Source organism: Pagrus pagrus (assembly GCF_965226575.1).
Source record: "Pagrus pagrus genome assembly, chromosome: 6".
Classification (NCBI taxonomy): Eukaryota; Metazoa; Chordata; class Actinopteri; order Spariformes; family Sparidae; genus Pagrus; species Pagrus pagrus.
The window spans coordinates 24,513,255-24,530,252 of NC_140190.1; the positions used below are offsets into that span (position 1 = coordinate 24,513,255).

The 16,998-nt window shown below is 38.7% G+C and overlaps 3 protein-coding genes across 3 annotated transcripts in view; 1 reads left to right on the forward strand and 2 right to left on the reverse strand.

The window, feature by feature from the left end:
• Positions 1-1,121, reverse strand: part of dazap1 (DAZ associated protein 1) — a 31,787-nt gene extending 30,666 nt beyond the window's left edge. Inside the window, exon 1 of the mRNA XM_084355893.1 lies at positions 1,042-1,121. The gene's annotated coding sequence lies outside the window, so the exon portion shown is untranslated. The remainder of the gene's footprint in view (positions 1-1,041) is intronic.
• Positions 1,122-1,181: 60 nt separating this feature from the next.
• gamt (guanidinoacetate N-methyltransferase) lies at positions 1,182-6,066 on the forward strand. Its single transcript, XM_084355898.1, has 6 exons — positions 1,182-1,467; positions 3,408-3,553; positions 3,675-3,738; positions 3,981-4,048; positions 4,266-4,376; positions 5,803-6,066. The coding sequence occupies exons 1-6, from the start codon at positions 1,290-1,292 to the stop codon at positions 5,941-5,943; spliced, it is 708 nt and encodes a 235-aa protein (XP_084212024.1). The 5' UTR covers positions 1,182-1,289; the 3' UTR covers positions 5,944-6,066.
• A 3,989-nt stretch (positions 6,067-10,055) lies between these two features.
• ndufs7 (NADH:ubiquinone oxidoreductase core subunit S7) lies at positions 10,056-16,091 on the reverse strand. The gene is made up of 8 exons (XM_084354396.1): positions 16,021-16,091; positions 15,273-15,309; positions 14,465-14,536; positions 14,241-14,361; positions 12,791-12,970; positions 12,434-12,480; positions 11,981-12,069; positions 10,056-10,579 (listed from the first exon to the last, which is right to left on the reverse strand). The coding sequence occupies exons 1-8, from the start codon at positions 16,034-16,036 to the stop codon at positions 10,482-10,484; spliced, it is 660 nt and encodes a 219-aa protein (XP_084210522.1). The 5' UTR covers positions 16,037-16,091; the 3' UTR covers positions 10,056-10,481.
• Positions 16,092-16,998: the final 907 nt, after the last annotated feature.

The following is a 16,998-nucleotide window of genomic DNA, read 5'->3' on the forward strand; positions in this document are numbered from 1 at the left end:
ATTTACATATGGTATCCTCCAAAAATAGCCGACTTGCTGTTGGATGAAATAAGTTCGTGAATCTACTCTAGACCTGAATCGGGCAGCACACACAATTTTGCCCACTTGCCCCTCACGGTATTGCAGCAAAGCATTTCCTCTGGCCCAAAAAGCATTTTCCCCATAAAGCACTATAACAGGGAGATGTAATTAAACGGGACACCTCGAACTGCATACAAGGTCAATCATGACTCTTTCTATTATGATTTTTTGATCCGTGGAGGTTTTAAATTCGTAACACGTTCCTCAAGGCCAGAAAAGCAATTTAAAATTCTGTGATGTCATCACAATAAGAAAGTCTACTGCGCATATTCAGTGGGCAACATAACCAGGAAGTAAACCCAGAAGTTAGAGGTTGTTTTGGAATATTTGCCAGGTGAGCAATTCTGATTGGACTGAGTAGGTGTCATCTTTGCATTTGGTATCTAGTTCTAATAAAAATCTATGTTTCAATTATCATTCCATATAGGATATATTGGCTATTGTATAAGTCCTCATGCCCCATATAGAGTGGTGTAGTTTGTAGTCCTAAACTGGGAAATCAGTGAGCATTTTTGCACATTGGTCCCTTCGTCTCAAAGTCTGAGTTTTGGTTAAATGTCTGAAATAAGGTCTGTGGTTACCACAAGCTTAAGATATTTACATTATTTGTTCTTCAACATATAAAACATCTTTAAATTTCCCACAATTTAATCATAAAGCGCTTACGTGTCTTAAAAACAGAATGTGCTAAGGAGTGGTTAAATGAGACTTTGCCCCATATTGGTTACTTCACTAAAACTTCACTGTTGTCCAAAAAGTATTTAAAAATAGGCCTACATAACAGCAACAACAGTGAAACTGCATGTTTTGATCATTGAAAATCTTCATGTCAGGCTTCACTGGGCATAAGACTACTTGTAAAATGTTGACAATGAAGCAGAGAGGAACTGAATATATTCACTACATAAGGACTACATCATCTAAATTCACAGGATTGACCCATGTTCCTTTGAAACATACCAACCACAGGGAGGAAAGTGAGCCACTTATTTGACGTGGAGTGAATCCTCTTCTCTCCAGAGGATCTCGGACGGCTCCTCTGCTCCTCTGACCGTTACCCTGTAGTGACCCGGAATGACACTCCCGCCGTGTCAGCACTTTTGTGGCCGATATAAGCCGCAGCTGGCCGCCTCTCACCCTCTTCTGTGTAGAGACACAGTCAGCCAAACCGTTCACCAGAACCACTGCCTCCCCAGCACCACAACAGCATGACCTCCGCCGCTCAGCCCATCTTCTCAAAGGGAGAGGACTGCAAGTCCTCCTGGCACGACGCTAGCGCCGGCTACAATGAGACCGACACACACCTGGAGATCATGGGCAAGCCCGTGATGGAGCGCTGGGAGACCCCGTACATGCACTCTCTGTCGACCGTTGCAGCCTCAAAAGGTAAAAGTGGTCGTTCGAGTAAATGTCCGACGAGAGAGATCCATTATCGGACGCAGCGCTCTGTTGAATGATGTGTCCAACAATGGACTCTTGAAGTAGCATATTCCCTAGCCCATAATAGCAGTTTTGTTTGGGTGATTTAAAAGTGTAAGAACAAGTTAATGCCACCGAGTTTAATGAATTATTGATATGAGTTTGGTAAACAGTTACATGCCCTTCATATGATTTAAAATGTAGCTTGCTGTCAGGTCGACACAAACATTAGCATATGTTACCTGTAAGCTAAATATTTGCTTCAGTACAGAGTTTGCCCTAAAATATAGAGTGATGTGTTAAATCATGTAAAGATTTTGTTTAAAAATGGTTAGAGGGCAACAAAAACACATTTTAATCTTACATTTTTATTCATACAACTTTATTAGTAAAAAACAACAACAAACAACTACTATAACTACAATGAATATGAATAGATTTCTGATTAACAGAAACCATTCGATGACACGCAGAATATGACACTGAACCATGCATAATGTTTTATAGGGCATTTTCAACAAGCTATTTGTAGTAACCTGCCTTAACATGATTCTCCAAGAATCCATCACAGTCAATTAAGATTTATGATTAAAAATAAGAGTCCTCTGATTCTTATTTTTAATGTCTTCCAAGAAGTTAATGTAAGATACCAAGTGGATGTAAAGTCATATAGGATTTTTTAATCCGGGATTTTATTGTCACAGATAGTATGAAGAATTCCTATAGAAATGTTTGGGAATCCTAAGTATTTTATTGGAACCAGAACATTTTTTCTTATAGTATTCATAAAAGATTGAAAGTTGAAAATCCTGTAAGACTTTTTGACAACAAACACAAACACACAACAAAATAGGGAAGCTGAAAAGAATCACAAAATATGTGTATTTTTAAAAAAATGCGTTTATGAAAGTTTGTGCTGTTTTTAATTTTTATTAAAAAAAAAAAAACATTTTAAAATGTTGGATATGGAGTTTTCAGACACGTTTGCCTTTTTGGTTAATGATCTTGAGGACACATGCGAGAGTGTGAGCAGCATGTTGCTCGGTGCTTTGTGAATACTACAGCAGCTGTTACTCTACTCACGGGAGCCGGCCAACAAGTCTGCAGGGGGACTCGGCTCATCTGCTCTTAGCTTTATGTGAAAATAGACTGATCCACAAGAATGTGCACAGAAAGTGTCTACACAACACTGTACAAATACACATTTCTATTGCACTTGTAGTTTCATTGGGAAACGGAGAAAGTGTGTTTTCTTGCCATGATGTCGATGCATTATTTCTGCAGGTATATCCAAGATACATACTGGTACAGTTTATTTAGATTAATTCCTAAATTACAAGTTGAAATTGAAACCAATATGCAAACCCCACTCATGAAAAGACGCATGGTTTTTGGATGGTTGTCATTTTTCACATTCTAACTGATATTTTAAAATCAGACATTTCCCGAGGGAAACATGACTTTTTTTCTCTGTTGACTCTTTGTGCCTTACCTGAACTGATTTCAGCTCCGTGCATTTTGCATTGTGGATACAAAAAAATGAATGAAACTAAAATGTGAATATTACCCTGTGCTGCAAGCAACAATAAATAGCCTACACCCCTCATCTATTTATATACTTCTCTGCAAGTAAATGAAACCCTTTGGCCTTTTGGGCCACCACTTGTTCCAGCCAACTGGCTTTCCCGCCACACCTAAAAGAGGGGCAAAACTCTAACCTTAAACTGTAAAAATCTGAGAATCTATGGCCATGCTAGTCCTATATTATCACTATGTTACTGAGTCCCAACAACTTGCTTCATCAGAGGTTGGGTTTTACAAGTGGAACCCAAATTTTAATGAGCTTTTTGGTATTTTATTAGTTATTAAACCTTGTTGAAATGCATCACTCTTGTTTTGTCTGGTAGGTGGTCGCGTTCTGGAGATCGGGTTCGGTATGGCCATCGCCGCCACTAAGATGGAGTCTTTCCCCATCGAGGAGCACTGGATCATCGAGTGCAACGACGGCGTCTTCGCCAGACTGGAGAACTGGGCCAAGTCTCAGCCACATAAGGTCAGTAGACCCAACCCAGTATTATCTGCCTGTATAAGTTTATCAGAGAAATGTTTGCTTGGAACCTCTAGTTTACTGTCATAGATGCAGATGAGTGAAGTTGGTGTTTATGTCGCTGCAGGTCGTCCCTCTGAAGGGCCTTTGGGAGAACGTCGTCCCCACCCTGCCAGACAACCACTTTGATGGTAAGAAGTCAAACCAGATGTTGGTCACATGTGGAGATGTTCAGTTTTGCTTGAGGTTACTGTTTGATGTGTTTTAAATAAAGGGTCATCAGGGTATAAAAAAACATTACTACCCCCTGGCCACTCAGTTTAAGTTATGGTTTTCTGAAAATCAGTGTGAGGATGGATAATCTATTCAGATCAAATTTCACAACACATGCGGAAAACTGAATGATTGACTTGTTGTGTCTCTCCTCTCCCAGGTATCCTGTATGACACATACCCTCTGTCAGAGGACACATGGCACACTCACCAGTTTGACTTCATTAAGGTATGTAGTGAAAAACCACACAAACTCCTGAGAGGATTAAAATTCTGCAGAAGGATAAACCATGAATACTCGGAATTGTTTGCATGAAAAGTGGATTAAAGATACTGAAAAATAGCATCATAATGGAAATAAATTGTCATCAGTCGTACAGTCTGTTTTCTCTAGGTCATGTTCTGACAGGAGAATGATTTAGAGCTGCGTCTCTGTCTGTCTGCAGGGTCACGCTCACAGGATGCTGAAAACTGGCGGCGTCCTCACCTACTGCAACCTGACCTCTTGGGGCGAGCTGCTCAAGACCAAATACAACAACATTGAGAAGATGTTTGAGGTACGTCTTAGTTATCATCCATGCTCTGCTCATCCAACAGAAGTGTAAAGTCTCTCCATGGTGGCCATTTTTGAGGAAAGGAGAGGTGGTGTAACATATATGATGGTTCAAACAGTCCAAAACATTTTATGTGTCCCAATTCCACAATACGTACAAATGATATCTATGTATAATGTAGGTATTGCATACAGTATGTTCTTCATACAAAGCAAACATCATTTGCAAGCCAGCATGTTTTTCTGGCTATTCTGACCCACAATTCTCAGCACAGCGGAAGATAAGTCACATTGACTGAGCCGCCAAGACGGCACAGACAGATGACAGCTCAGTGGCTGCGTTCCAAATCACACACTTTTTCTTGTAACTTAAAATTTCTTGCTAAGGACTTCAAGATGCAATGTTATGATGAAGTAGTATGTCCCAATTGTGTGCATGCAACAGTACGTACTTTGTAAGGACAGCGACACACTTGAAGCTTCTACATATGAGATTTTGAACATCAATTTAGCAGCAAACAACTACCTGCTATGAATAGATGTAGTGGAGTAATGAGATCCTGACCAGAGAAAGTCTCTCTTCCAATGAGTGCGTTGTGATCCAAGCTTCTCTCCTCTTTGTTTTGGCAGTCGTGTTTGCATTATGTGCATGTTGTGTACGTGAGTAAAAGTTTATGATTTGGAACGCAGCCTCATTTCTTTTTATGCAGTGCATTATGGGACAATTGTGTTGGTCAATAAAGAGCGCACACAACACACATGCACCGCTGCAGTGCCCACACAGCTTCACCTCCTCCAGAACTAAATGAACTTAGATGCTGTTGTTGTTAACACACTGCACACAAGCGTTGTTATATTTATCTGTTAATAAAAAATCTAAAATGTTATGCCCTCAATATTGTGTCAGTATTTTCCCCATGTAATCGAATATTGATATTATTCAAGGTATTGTAGTGAAGTTAGAGGATGCAACTATTGTCATTAGTAAGTAAGTTGAAAGTAATTTCAACCACTATTCTTTGTCGAGATCATGATCAGGATGTGCATGTTTTAAAGACTTTGATCAGCTGGAGGACATCAGTCAAGGCTGTCTGTTTGATTTCATTGGAGTGTTTTATTGACCCGTGTCACAGTACAATAACAGTGACAGTACAGTTAGAGTACAGTTAATGCATTATCCTACCACATAACAGTAAAATCATTCAGTCACTGATGTGTGGTATTGTACCTGTGACTGATCAACATGTGTTTCAACAGGACAGTTTAGACTTTAGTGTTTATCCATGCAGCAAAGCACTGAGCTGACACTTCGAACAGGCCACATTTGAGTTCAACCTGAATTGGTATGCCGCGATAATTTCAAGGTTAATGTTGAACAGGATTGGAACCTGATAACCTCACACCTACCTCCGTCTGTTAATGATTTTCAGGAGACACAGGTTCCTCATCTGCTCCAAGCCGGCTTCAAGAAGGAGAACATTAGCACCACCACCATGGACATTGCACCGCCCAGCGAATGCAAATACTATTCCTTCAATAAGATGATCACTCCCACCATCATCAAGGAGTAAAGACCGAAGACGGCCTTTTTTTTGGTTTTACCATGACGTGCCTTCTCAAATGACCCTTGTGACCTCATCATTCTGTTTATAACACTGTCAGCCATGATTCAATAAATGCATCCAAAGTTACAAGGCTCTTGCATTTATTACACAGTTATCAGCTTTTGATGATACATATAGCAGCAAAAGAATACATAAATCCATTTGATTACCACAGTATGACTTAATCTTTCAGGATATTTGAAATCACATTTCAAATGAACTGTCCAGTGAAAAAACTTTTATAAATCTACAGTTTATCTTGATAAAGAGCTGTTTTTCTCATCTTCCCTGCTCTCTCAATGTAACTAGCTAGTATGAATGTTTCATTTGAGAATAGCCAACTCAATGTGCATCATCCATATGTAGAAAATGAACATTCGTTTTATATTACTAAAAGTAATCTGGCCACATAAAGATCTTTGCTATTAGATAAATTCTATACAAATTGAAGTTTTATAATTCTTAACAGAAGAGTTTTTAGCTGCTCATAAGTCAGCAGTTTGGCTGATTTTGATTCCTGGTTCAATGAGCCAAAAAATGTGAAATGATGAGATTGTGGAATCGTTTGCTTAATTTGTCAGAAAACGGGCTCAATAAGAACGTTTTTTTCTTTGGGGTAAATTGCACAACTCTCCATGTGCTACAGAGACTCGCTGTTATTTTTAGCATGAGCACAATTAGAGGAAAGGTACTTGCTAGATTTTAAGAAAAATGGCTAAATGTAGTGAAGTATGGTGCTGAAGCATATATTACAGCAAACTTATCAAACAGTCGGAGATCTTTTGTTGCACAGCTAAGTACAGGAGTCCTTCCTCTGGCCCTTGAATTTGTCAGATTTGAAAATATCCAGGAGGACAGGTTATCTGAATTATGCAAATTAGAAGAAGTTTAGAATGAATCACATTGTCTTCTGTATTGTCCTTATTATGACGAGTTAAGAATTCCTCTATTGAATGATCTGTTCAAAACCCAGAAATGTTCTTGTTAACGGATGATGACAGAACAAAATGGTTGTTTAATTTTGATGCTTATAAGTCGGCCGACTTTGTTTCTATAGTTAAAATGTCAGGATGGTTTATTTGTTTAGTGTTATTTGTAGTTTATATGTTATTGTTCTGGTTTCTCTGGTTGGTACATTGTGCATAATAATAAAAACAATCAGTCGTCTAAATGCTCTTTATACTAAGTAAGCTCTGATTCTCTACACATATATAAATATCAACTTTTTCATTATTAAGAAATAATTCATCGTAATACAATTATTTTAGCTTATGTTCTTTTCTAGTGTCGTTTAAATGTCAGATTTCCAGGCTATTTACAGACAAACTTCTGGAGTTGAAGTTTTGGTGTCCAGTATGGTTGTAGCTGCTCTATCTCAGTCCACTGATACATTTTACTCAACACAGCGGCAAATATGCGAGACAGCAGCAGAGAGAAACCACATGAAACCACCACAAATGCATTCACACCCCACTGAGCCTCACCTGTTTCACTCCTTAAATCATCCTGTGTCTTTCTCTGCACGCATGTCCCAATTTTAGACCAAGCTGAGTAGATGCATGTTGAAATGCTTAGTTTGTCAGGAACTTCTGAAAGTTTAGTCTAAGATTCAGATTTCTTCTCCACTCTTAAACACTTAAATAAGTAGACTAAAGCCATGAAATTATAAGATAGCATGCTTATATAACAGAAACATTGCCTCCTAATATGAATGTAAATCTGAGACAACTGAGCCAGTTCACTGACAAACATCTTAATTTTTACTTGTTTTATGGAACACCAATAAAGTGAGAATTATGAATGATGTCGTTGAAACGGTTTCAATAGTCATTTTCTGCAGTATCGATACACCTGCACCACTTCCCGCTCTGTCTTACTCAAACACATTATTTTTAAAGGCTTAATCTGAATAGAAAAACACAAATGTTTCTAAAAAAGTGTTATCCCCTTGTTATATTTATGTATTGATAAAAATAAGACGTGTTATGCCCTCAATGTTGTGTCCATTTTTCCCACTGGTATCAAAAACGATATCAAACATTGATATCTTTCAAGGGTTTTGTATCAAAGTTGAAAATTCCAGTATCGTAACAACAATACGACTTACAATATGCATGAATGCATAATACACAACATCGTTAATAAGTGTTTAAAGTTGAGCTCTCTGCATAAAGAAGGAAAGCAATTTATGGCTGTAGATAACAGTGTGTGTGTTATCTGAACACGTAGGAATAAGTTGCCACCTGGCTAGGACCTATTAATCATTACATGGATGGATGATGCAACACCAGGCTGCAGTCAGGTGGGAAACTACAGCAGCTGGCGGCTCTCAGGTCTGAATCAGGAGCACATGACTCATATTTTAGGATAAGTCAACACTCTCATACAGAGAAATATGAAGAGGCAAAAACAGATCTCACAGCTACGACGGCGAGAAGTTAATGAATCAATTAGTCAATTTGTAATTTTCAAAGCAACAAATACAAACATCTGCTGCTGTCAGCCGCTCAGATGTGAGGATTTGCTTTTGTGTCACATCTGTTAGTACATATCAGAATATCTTTAAAGTTTAACTGCTGCTCGGATAAAACAAAGGATGTTTCTGGGAAAACGGATGATAATTTTAAATATTTTATTGATAAAAGAACAAATTGATAAATTGAGTTGAGTTACATTTTAGAAGAAGGCAAAGATTCACCAGCCCGAGTTGTAAGAAGTACCCAAAAGTCACACTTCAGCCTGGCCGATTATTGAAACCAATACTCTACACACGTAGATTAAAAGCTGCATTATTGATGTCACGTTGACACATATGATGATATCGTCTGAATGATTCGCCGCAGATGTAAGGCCTTGTGTATCTTTTGTTTATGCACTCATCTGGTGGTTTTTTCACTAATAATTGAGTAGTTGATAGTAATTGTTCTTTTTGTGCACTTCTTTTTACAGTTATGACTACAGACTGTCTCTCCACATCCCTACAATTGTATTTTGAGGGGAATTTATTTGCAATGAGTAAAAAACACACAGTAAAGAAAGTTGGAGATAGATTTGATTGCTGGTTTTCTTCAAAATTTCAACAGATATTACGATAATATCGTTATCGTGAATTCACTCAGCCACGATAATCATGTTGCGAACATCTGATATCGTGAACACATTATCATGGCAGATATTATCAATAGATTTAAGCGATTTTTGTGTCTTTGGAGTGTCACTATACTTCGTAACATCTCAAAAATCAGCAAATATGAGTGAAATACACCAGTGAGTATCGACACGTTTATTTTTCACCTGTAAAATGTCCCGTTTTAATCACAATTCCTTTTTAATGTCAGGGATCTTTACTCATTATATATTTGGTTTCATGTTAAAATATCAGATTTAATGAGACTAAATGTTCTTTAAAACAATAAATACTGTAAATACTGTATAAGGCAGATTCTCCTCATCTATATTTCAATATGTAGATACAGTTTTAAAACAAAACACATCAATCTTTACCCTGTATATATATATATATATATATATATATATATATATATATATATATATATATATGTATGATGACTGTCAGCATGACAATGTCTCACTTTAACCTTTCTGGTGCTGCACAGTCATCACAGCACAAGAGCAGTTATTCAGAGCAACTTAAGGGAAAGAAGGAATTTTATGTTCTCACTCAAGAACCCTTCAACAGCACAGAGTACTGTAAAAATAATTCTGTTGATTCACACTTAAGATGCATAAAAGCAACTCTGCTTTCTCTCTCTGCATACATAATTATAGCAGCTGACGTACATCTCAAGCTGAACACTCAAAATACTGATTTTGTTCAGAGATTCGTTATCAGAAATTCAACTCTGGTATATCACTACGTGGGTCTGCATAATGTTTAAGCAGAACATGATGTATTATTAAATAACAGTTAACTAACACACAGTAAAAAATCATTTTGCTTCTAACCACCACAGAGTGTGGACACAGTGAAGGTCAGACTCAGTGATCACAGGAGCCACCTAGTGGTTTAAACGTGGCTTTAGTGTCCACAGCGGAAAGAAAGACAACAGATGTTCAGATAATGTATAATCATGTGAGCCAGGTTTATTTAAAATGTTTACATAATATAACATAATAACGGATGACACTCTGATCTAATGGTCATAACAGCTTGGGAGTTTGGTATTGTAAAGGAGAAACAATGCATGTGGCTATTTGAATAAAGATGAATTATAACGCTTAAATCTGACAGAAGCTCAAACCTTGTGCGTAACAAGCTTACATGTTTTTCCTGTTACAGAAACAGGCTCAGATGTTACTACTGAGCTAAAGGAGCAGACAAACTGACCGCTGCTGTGTTTGGTTTAAAATAAGCAGCAGTGCACTGAGTATAAATTACAACAATGACTTTATTGAGTTCCTGCAGCTCTACATGGAGGAGGAGCAGCGCTCCAAATGAAACCAGAAATACATTTACATACCAGATACACACACATATAACACATTCACTTCCGATACCAGATTGTCATCTTCTTCTCACGCTTGATTTTCCTCTGTAGCTGTAAGGTGCCGTAGAGGAGAGCCTCTGCAGTCGGGGGACAACCTGAGGACAGGAGCGACTCTTTTATGTTTGGTGAAGACTTGAATTCACAGAGACATGGTGGGGAAAAAAAGCTCAGCCTGACTTGGCTGCTACTGTCACACACTGATCAGTCTGCAAAACACAGATGATGACTGTAATTTACTAAGTACTATATGCAGCATGAAGGTTGCAGGCAGTAAGACAACCATACAATGCTTTCATCATGTTATTCCACTATCTCCCACAATAAAACTATAAACACTACTATTATAACCAGTATTTGGTAATAATCCAAGTATTCAGTAATATATATACTACTGCTTCATTACAGCTGCTGTAACAACAATAATAATAATTTCAACTGAGAGATTTAGATGTGGTTTCTATCAGGCTCCAAAATGACAACAGGCTATTATTTGCACATGGAAGAGGATGAAAAATGTCGCCATTGCAATTACTACATCTACGTATAGACCACATTTTGCCTACAGTGGAATATGACTTTGGAGAAATACCTTCACACTTATCGATATTGTCCACTTTTAAACCTGAAACTGAACAAATGATCAAAATGACTATAAAAATGTGTGTTTTGTGATACGATGTTGTAGCCACATTTCAGCTGATTGACTGAAAACAGCCAGTTTTCAACTAGAAACCCATGTTGAAATCCTGGTTAATGCCTACTGGGTAATAATATAATTAGTAGTACTGATAGATAGACCACCACTGTTAATTTAATCCTAAGAGATGGCTTCATTCAGCACATGGCCAAAAGTATGAGGACATCTGTGCATTACACCCATTTGGTTGTTGACCATCTTGTTTTAAAACCATGGGTTTTAATCTGCTGCTGTAACGGCCTCCCCTGTGCTGTGAAGGCTTTCCCACAAGATTTTAGAAAGTGTCTGCAGGGATTTGCTCTCATTCAGCCACAAGAGCATCATTGAGGTTGGCAACTCAAGTAGGGCGATGAGGCCTGATCTGCAGTCAGAATTTTATTTTTTCATAAAGGTGTTTGATGGGATTTAGGTCACGGCTCTGTGCAGACCACTTAAGTTCATCCTCACCAAATTGGGAAACCATTTCTTCATGGATCAGGGCTTTGTGCACTGGAGCTTTGAAACAGAAAGCAATCAAACTTGCTACAAAGTTGGGATCACACTTAAAATATCCGCTGTTACAGTAGATCTCGAGTCACCCCTGTCCAGGTTGCACTAGATCAGCTCTTCATCCAAAGGGTCAGGTATACTGTAGGATTTCTCTTATTGGAAATAAACTACTAGGACCTAGTATCCAAAAGATGTCCACATACCTTTTGCCATAACATGCATGTACAAAATGCCTTAAATTGAATGTACAGTACTTTCCATTTCCATTTATAAGGATTGTATGGTTTCCATATTGTGCAGCAAAGTTTACCTGGAACATAAATGTCCACTGGTACGATTCGGTCACAACCTCTAACGACGGCGTAGGAGTAGTGGTAGTAGCCTCCTCCGTTAGCACAGCTGGAAGAGGAAAAGTACAAGTTTACTTATTGAGACATTTAATGAGAAGATTACACTCTTAAACCTAAACCCACACAGAGTTAGACAACTATAAAAGTGCTAAAAACATTCCACTTGCAGCGCAGGATGACTACAATTTAAGACACATTGACTCAAGCAGTACTGACTGAAACTCTTAAATACAACAATGTGAGGTGTTACACTTCATGTGAATGCTTGTGGCTAGCAAAATGAGGCTTGTGGCCATAGACAGGGAAAGAGAACATTAGCCAAAGCAGGAATAACCAAAACAAAGCAAAAATGAATATTAAGAAACACAGAAAACATTAATATCAGATCAGTTGTGGTAATATAATTAACTCACCTTCCCATGGAAATGACGTATCTGGGCTCAGGCATCTGGTCGTACACCTGTTGGGAAGAAGTCACACTTATATAATGTCTGACTAAGAGTTAATCTGTCCTTTCAGCTGGAGGAAGGCTTTGTGCCAGTCTACAAATCCACTGACAGGCTGGTCATAATCCAGCCAGCGTTTAAACAGCTATACTGTTCTCAGCGCTCACATCCCGCAAGAGAGAGAAGTCTGACAGAGAGAAAGAAGTTGCAACTGACAATGTCTATGAGCAGGGCAGAAAAACTGTGTTTCTCCATTATACTGAATCAAACTAAAGACATGATGCAAGATGCTACTGTTACATCTCTATCCTTTCCCTCCCTCACCTTCCGCAGGGCTGGAGCCATCTTATTGGTCAGCGTTCCTGCCACGATCATGACATCAGCCTGTCGGGGACTGGCTCTGAACACCACTCCGAAGCGGTCCATGTCGTAACGAGGCGCCGCCATGTGCATCATCTCCACCGCGCAGCATGCCAGGCCGAAGGTCATGGGCCACAGAGAGCTCTGAGGAGGAAGCGGAGAAAAGATAAATCAATAAAAAACAGAACCAGAGCAAAAACATCAACACACACACAAAGCTTTCTTCTAGGCCTGGGTAGAAATTCGATTCAAATCTTCATTTGACTGATCTGATATCAGTTCATAAAATCCAGAGATCCATCTTTTATATATGCCTTTTCCTGTGGATGCCTGTCAGGGTCAGAAATTGGGTAGATTTTCTGCTTAACAAATAAACCATTTAGTATATTAAGGCATTAGTTTTCTTCGAATCTCCTTCATATCCAAGTAAAATTGGTATTGTAACTGACATTTTTCTAACTCAATCGATTCCAACCGGAAATCTAATCAAATTTGCACCTTGTCATTTGGACTTGGATTGATTAAGAAAATCAGTGGTGATACCCTGCTCTACTTTCTTCAGTTCATTGTTCGAGACCAGCAACATATGAAGACTTGAGATGCACCAATATATCAGTCAGTACATGTTGACATTAATCTCTCTGCTATTTGGCCGATTCTGTAATGAATTATTTTGTTTAATTTGTTCCCATACGGATTGGAACAAATACACCTGAAATGCCACAGCCCAGCAAAAAGAGCTCTTTTATTGAGACTGAGGTCACAGTCTGTGGGGTTTTTAAATAAGTGCCACATAACTATCAGTCCTACCAGTCAGTGTTTGTGAGTTTGGCTTGTTGTCAAACTGTCTGAGGTTTTCATTTTTGCTACATGACATGTGCTGTGTTTGCATCTACAGTCACAGAAATTCATGCAACAGCTCTCTATCTGACTGTCAGACCTCTAGTACAACTGGTACATACTGTTCAGTGGTATGTGCCAGCTCAACTCAATGACTCACAAGGTAAGCTGCCTTCGTAATTATCGCCTTAATTGCTTGTGAGAGTATCAAACGGTGCCAGCTTGCAATTCATTTGAGAAACAATTTTTCTATAATTGCAAAACAGAGGCAGCTGAGCAGTTAAAAGGTTTGGATACTTGACAAGCTCAGAAAGATGAACCTTCACATGACTAAGAGATGGAACAAGTGAAGACAAAAATACCAAACTTGCAATATTTTAGACCAACAACAGGTACTCATTACATGTTTCATCACACATCTCTAGACAGAGGACTCGCTTTTATTTCCAGGTGTGTTAACCTGAGATTAGTCTTATTCTCAGTTGGACAAATGAGTAAGTAACACTGCAGAATTTAATTAATCCACACCACATTAGTGTGTATTAACACAGCCAGCATCTTCTCATCTACTTACCCTGCGTGCCCAGTTAACCAAGTCGTCCAGTTTAGTGATAACATACTCCCCCTTGCTGCTGGCTACAGCTGCTGGTTTGGCTGCTGCCACTGCCGTGCTCTTCTCTCTGACAGGAATCACACTAGAACAGAAGGATGGAGGGGATCGTGAACATGTGCACAGTGTTTACCGAGTGTCTGTTCTTCGTTCTGATATTTACACCAGAGTATTTTTGGCAAACTCACGTCGTGGAGGCATTCTCGCTTTTTGCACTGCTGTGCAGACTCTTCTGTTGCACCGCAAACACTGAAATAGGCCTGTTAGATGGAGACACAACAGTAAATGCAAAAAAGGTTGGCAATAAATAAATGAATTGAATGACTTAAAAGGACATGAATAAAGTGGATGTATGACTATTTGATAAATTATGCACATGTTGAAACAGTCAATTCCACAAGAGGGGAATAATGAAATACTACAGTGTGAAATTGAATCTCCACATTGTATGCGATGGACAGATGGGAAGATTTTTGTGGGATACGGTGAGTTTGTCTGAGCTTCCTAAACTTGGTGACGCTTTAAAGGATTAACTCGTGCCTCTGAACAGCATACAGGCTGAGGGCTCCTGCTGCCAAAAGCAAGCCGCACAGCCTGTCAAGCTCAGCAAATATTTCAGCACTTGCTTTTGAGTGAGGACCCTTTCTTTTCTTTGCTGAAGAAGATAAACTAAAATCAAAAATGTATCAAAATTAACAATATAAAAACTGGGTAGGTTGGAAGCCAGTTGTTAGAAAAAAAAGAAGCTATATGTACTTATCAGTGTAAATGACCTACTGTGATGTGGTAAAGAAATCTATATTTTTAGTGGATATTCCACCCTGCATTTACTGCCTGGTGAAGTAGAATTCAATTAGTTGCTTTACAATAGCCCATTAACAAATGTGCCACTCCACATCTCTAAGGGGTATTATACTTGAACAGCTGTTGGATCAGCTGGACCAGGCTGGAGTAAATTACGTTTCGAAACAATGAACAGCATTATAAGGTTCTTACCTTGTTGAAAATGAGCCAAAATAGGCCAGGCGAGGAGCTGCAAAAGACAACCCATTTTATTATACTGACATACAGGATAAGTATTTCACATATTTCAAACGTTGTTTTGTCTCATCACTGATCAAGAGGTGATCATATTGAATGCTATGTGATACCCCGTTTAGCTTAGTATTGTGCACAGTTGTAGACTGTTATTTTTTCACTAAATTAAGTTTTGCTTGGTGTCATCAATGCGTGCCGAATTGGTTAGTAACCCCTGGCGATTTCTAAAAGCTCTTAGATGATACTATACACGGAACAACTTTGGCAAATGCAGATGAAAACCCCAAATCTGCAGAGTTTTCAAGGGGACTTTTGTTTGACTGCATCATTAATAGCGGGCGACACGCACTGGGGCTAACGACATGTCTGCTATGATCTCTAGTCGAGATTAATAAAACACAAGAGTGACACACTCGTCGGTTAGTTAAAAGGTAGCATATGTTTACGTGTATTAGCTAATGCTTGCCTGCGCTTTGCTCATGTAAGCGCTACCGTTAGCTAACCGGGTTACCCTCCATGCTAACGCAGACAGAGCAAGGTCAGTGTGCGCAGTCAGTAAAAGTTACAAATCCGACTACCGACACAGTAAAACCACATGGCGGTGCACTTTTACGTGCTTAATTTTGTAGATATTCTGACTCACACAAGTCTGAAAACACTGTGCTGTTTGTTAAAAGCGAATCATTTTAGTCAAAACATCACTTACCAACCAACGCCGCCATCTTTGAGATTCTAGTTACGTCAGACTGCTTCCTGTGCCTGTATGAGCTCGTGCTGCAGAGGGAGCTGCGGTAACGTTGGATAACCGGAATAACCCAAACTGAAGAAGAAGGTCAGTTAAAGGCAGTATGAGGTTTTATAAAGTAAATGTCGAATGGCCACATGAGGAGGACAGTGACCAGACCAGAGTCCAAAAACACCATGAACACATTGTTAAGAGAAAGTTCAACTCAGGTATGAGTTCAAATGCCCTCAATCAACTAATCTCAGATCAATCTGACCAGTTAGGATACCACAAAATTACAAATAATCAATTTTTCATTTGTCATATTTACTGTTAGATTTTTTAATTTCTTTTTTGTAAATCTTATTTCCCAACATGAAGAACTAAATGTGTTTCTAAGCTGTGTCCACATTACCAGGAGTACAGTTCTTTATTTTTGTGTGTGTTCGAGTGTGTAAATTGCAGAATGTAATTTCGCAGACAGATTCCAGAGGACAGGTCCTCGGCGTCAGAAAGGTATCTACAGTCCTGCATGTTTGGTTTCTTGGTTTGCAAAAAGGAGCCTCCTTCAAATGAGAGGTGGTGGGGCTGTAGTCAAGATTTTAGAAATACTGATGTTTGCAGTGCAGTGGGACCCCGACCCACTTAGGCATTTGACCCAAAAATAAAAAATAAGCCAAAATAAGGTCTGTATAATGTTCCAAATCAAACATTTTGACTACTTTTGGGTATTTAGCTGTTAAAATAAAGGTTACTTTCTCTAAATGTTATCTCATACATGAAGATTTAAATGCTGCTTCAAAAATTTCTCAACAAGGCCATAAAATTCTGTTGAAAAAAATACTAAATGCAAGTGTAATATGCATATACCTGTAGAAGATGAACATTTTCTCAGGTTGTTAAAACTGTACGGCCCACTGACACTGATAGCTGGTAAATTCACCTGACTTTCCATCAGCA

Bases quoted from the DNA above. Each gene is read 5' to 3' on its own strand.
- ndufs7 (XM_084354396.1), bottom strand. The intron at 12,481-12,790 runs GTGAGGGAGGGA...TCTTCCCAACAG, and splicing joins TGGCTCCAGCCCTGCGGAAG to GTGTACGACCAGATGCCTGA. The intron at 12,070-12,433 runs GTGAGTTAATTA...TTCCTCTTCCAG, and splicing joins TACGTCATTTCCATGGGAAG to CTGTGCTAACGGAGGAGGCT.
- gamt (XM_084355898.1), top strand. From the start codon at position 1,290: ATGACCTCCGCCGCTCAGCCCATCTTCTCAAAGGGAGAGGACTGCAAG. The intron at 4,049-4,265 runs GTATGTAGTGAA...GTCTGTCTGCAG, and splicing joins ACCAGTTTGACTTCATTAAG to GGTCACGCTCACAGGATGCT. The intron at 4,377-5,802 runs GTACGTCTTAGT...AATGATTTTCAG, and splicing joins ACATTGAGAAGATGTTTGAG to GAGACACAGGTTCCTCATCT.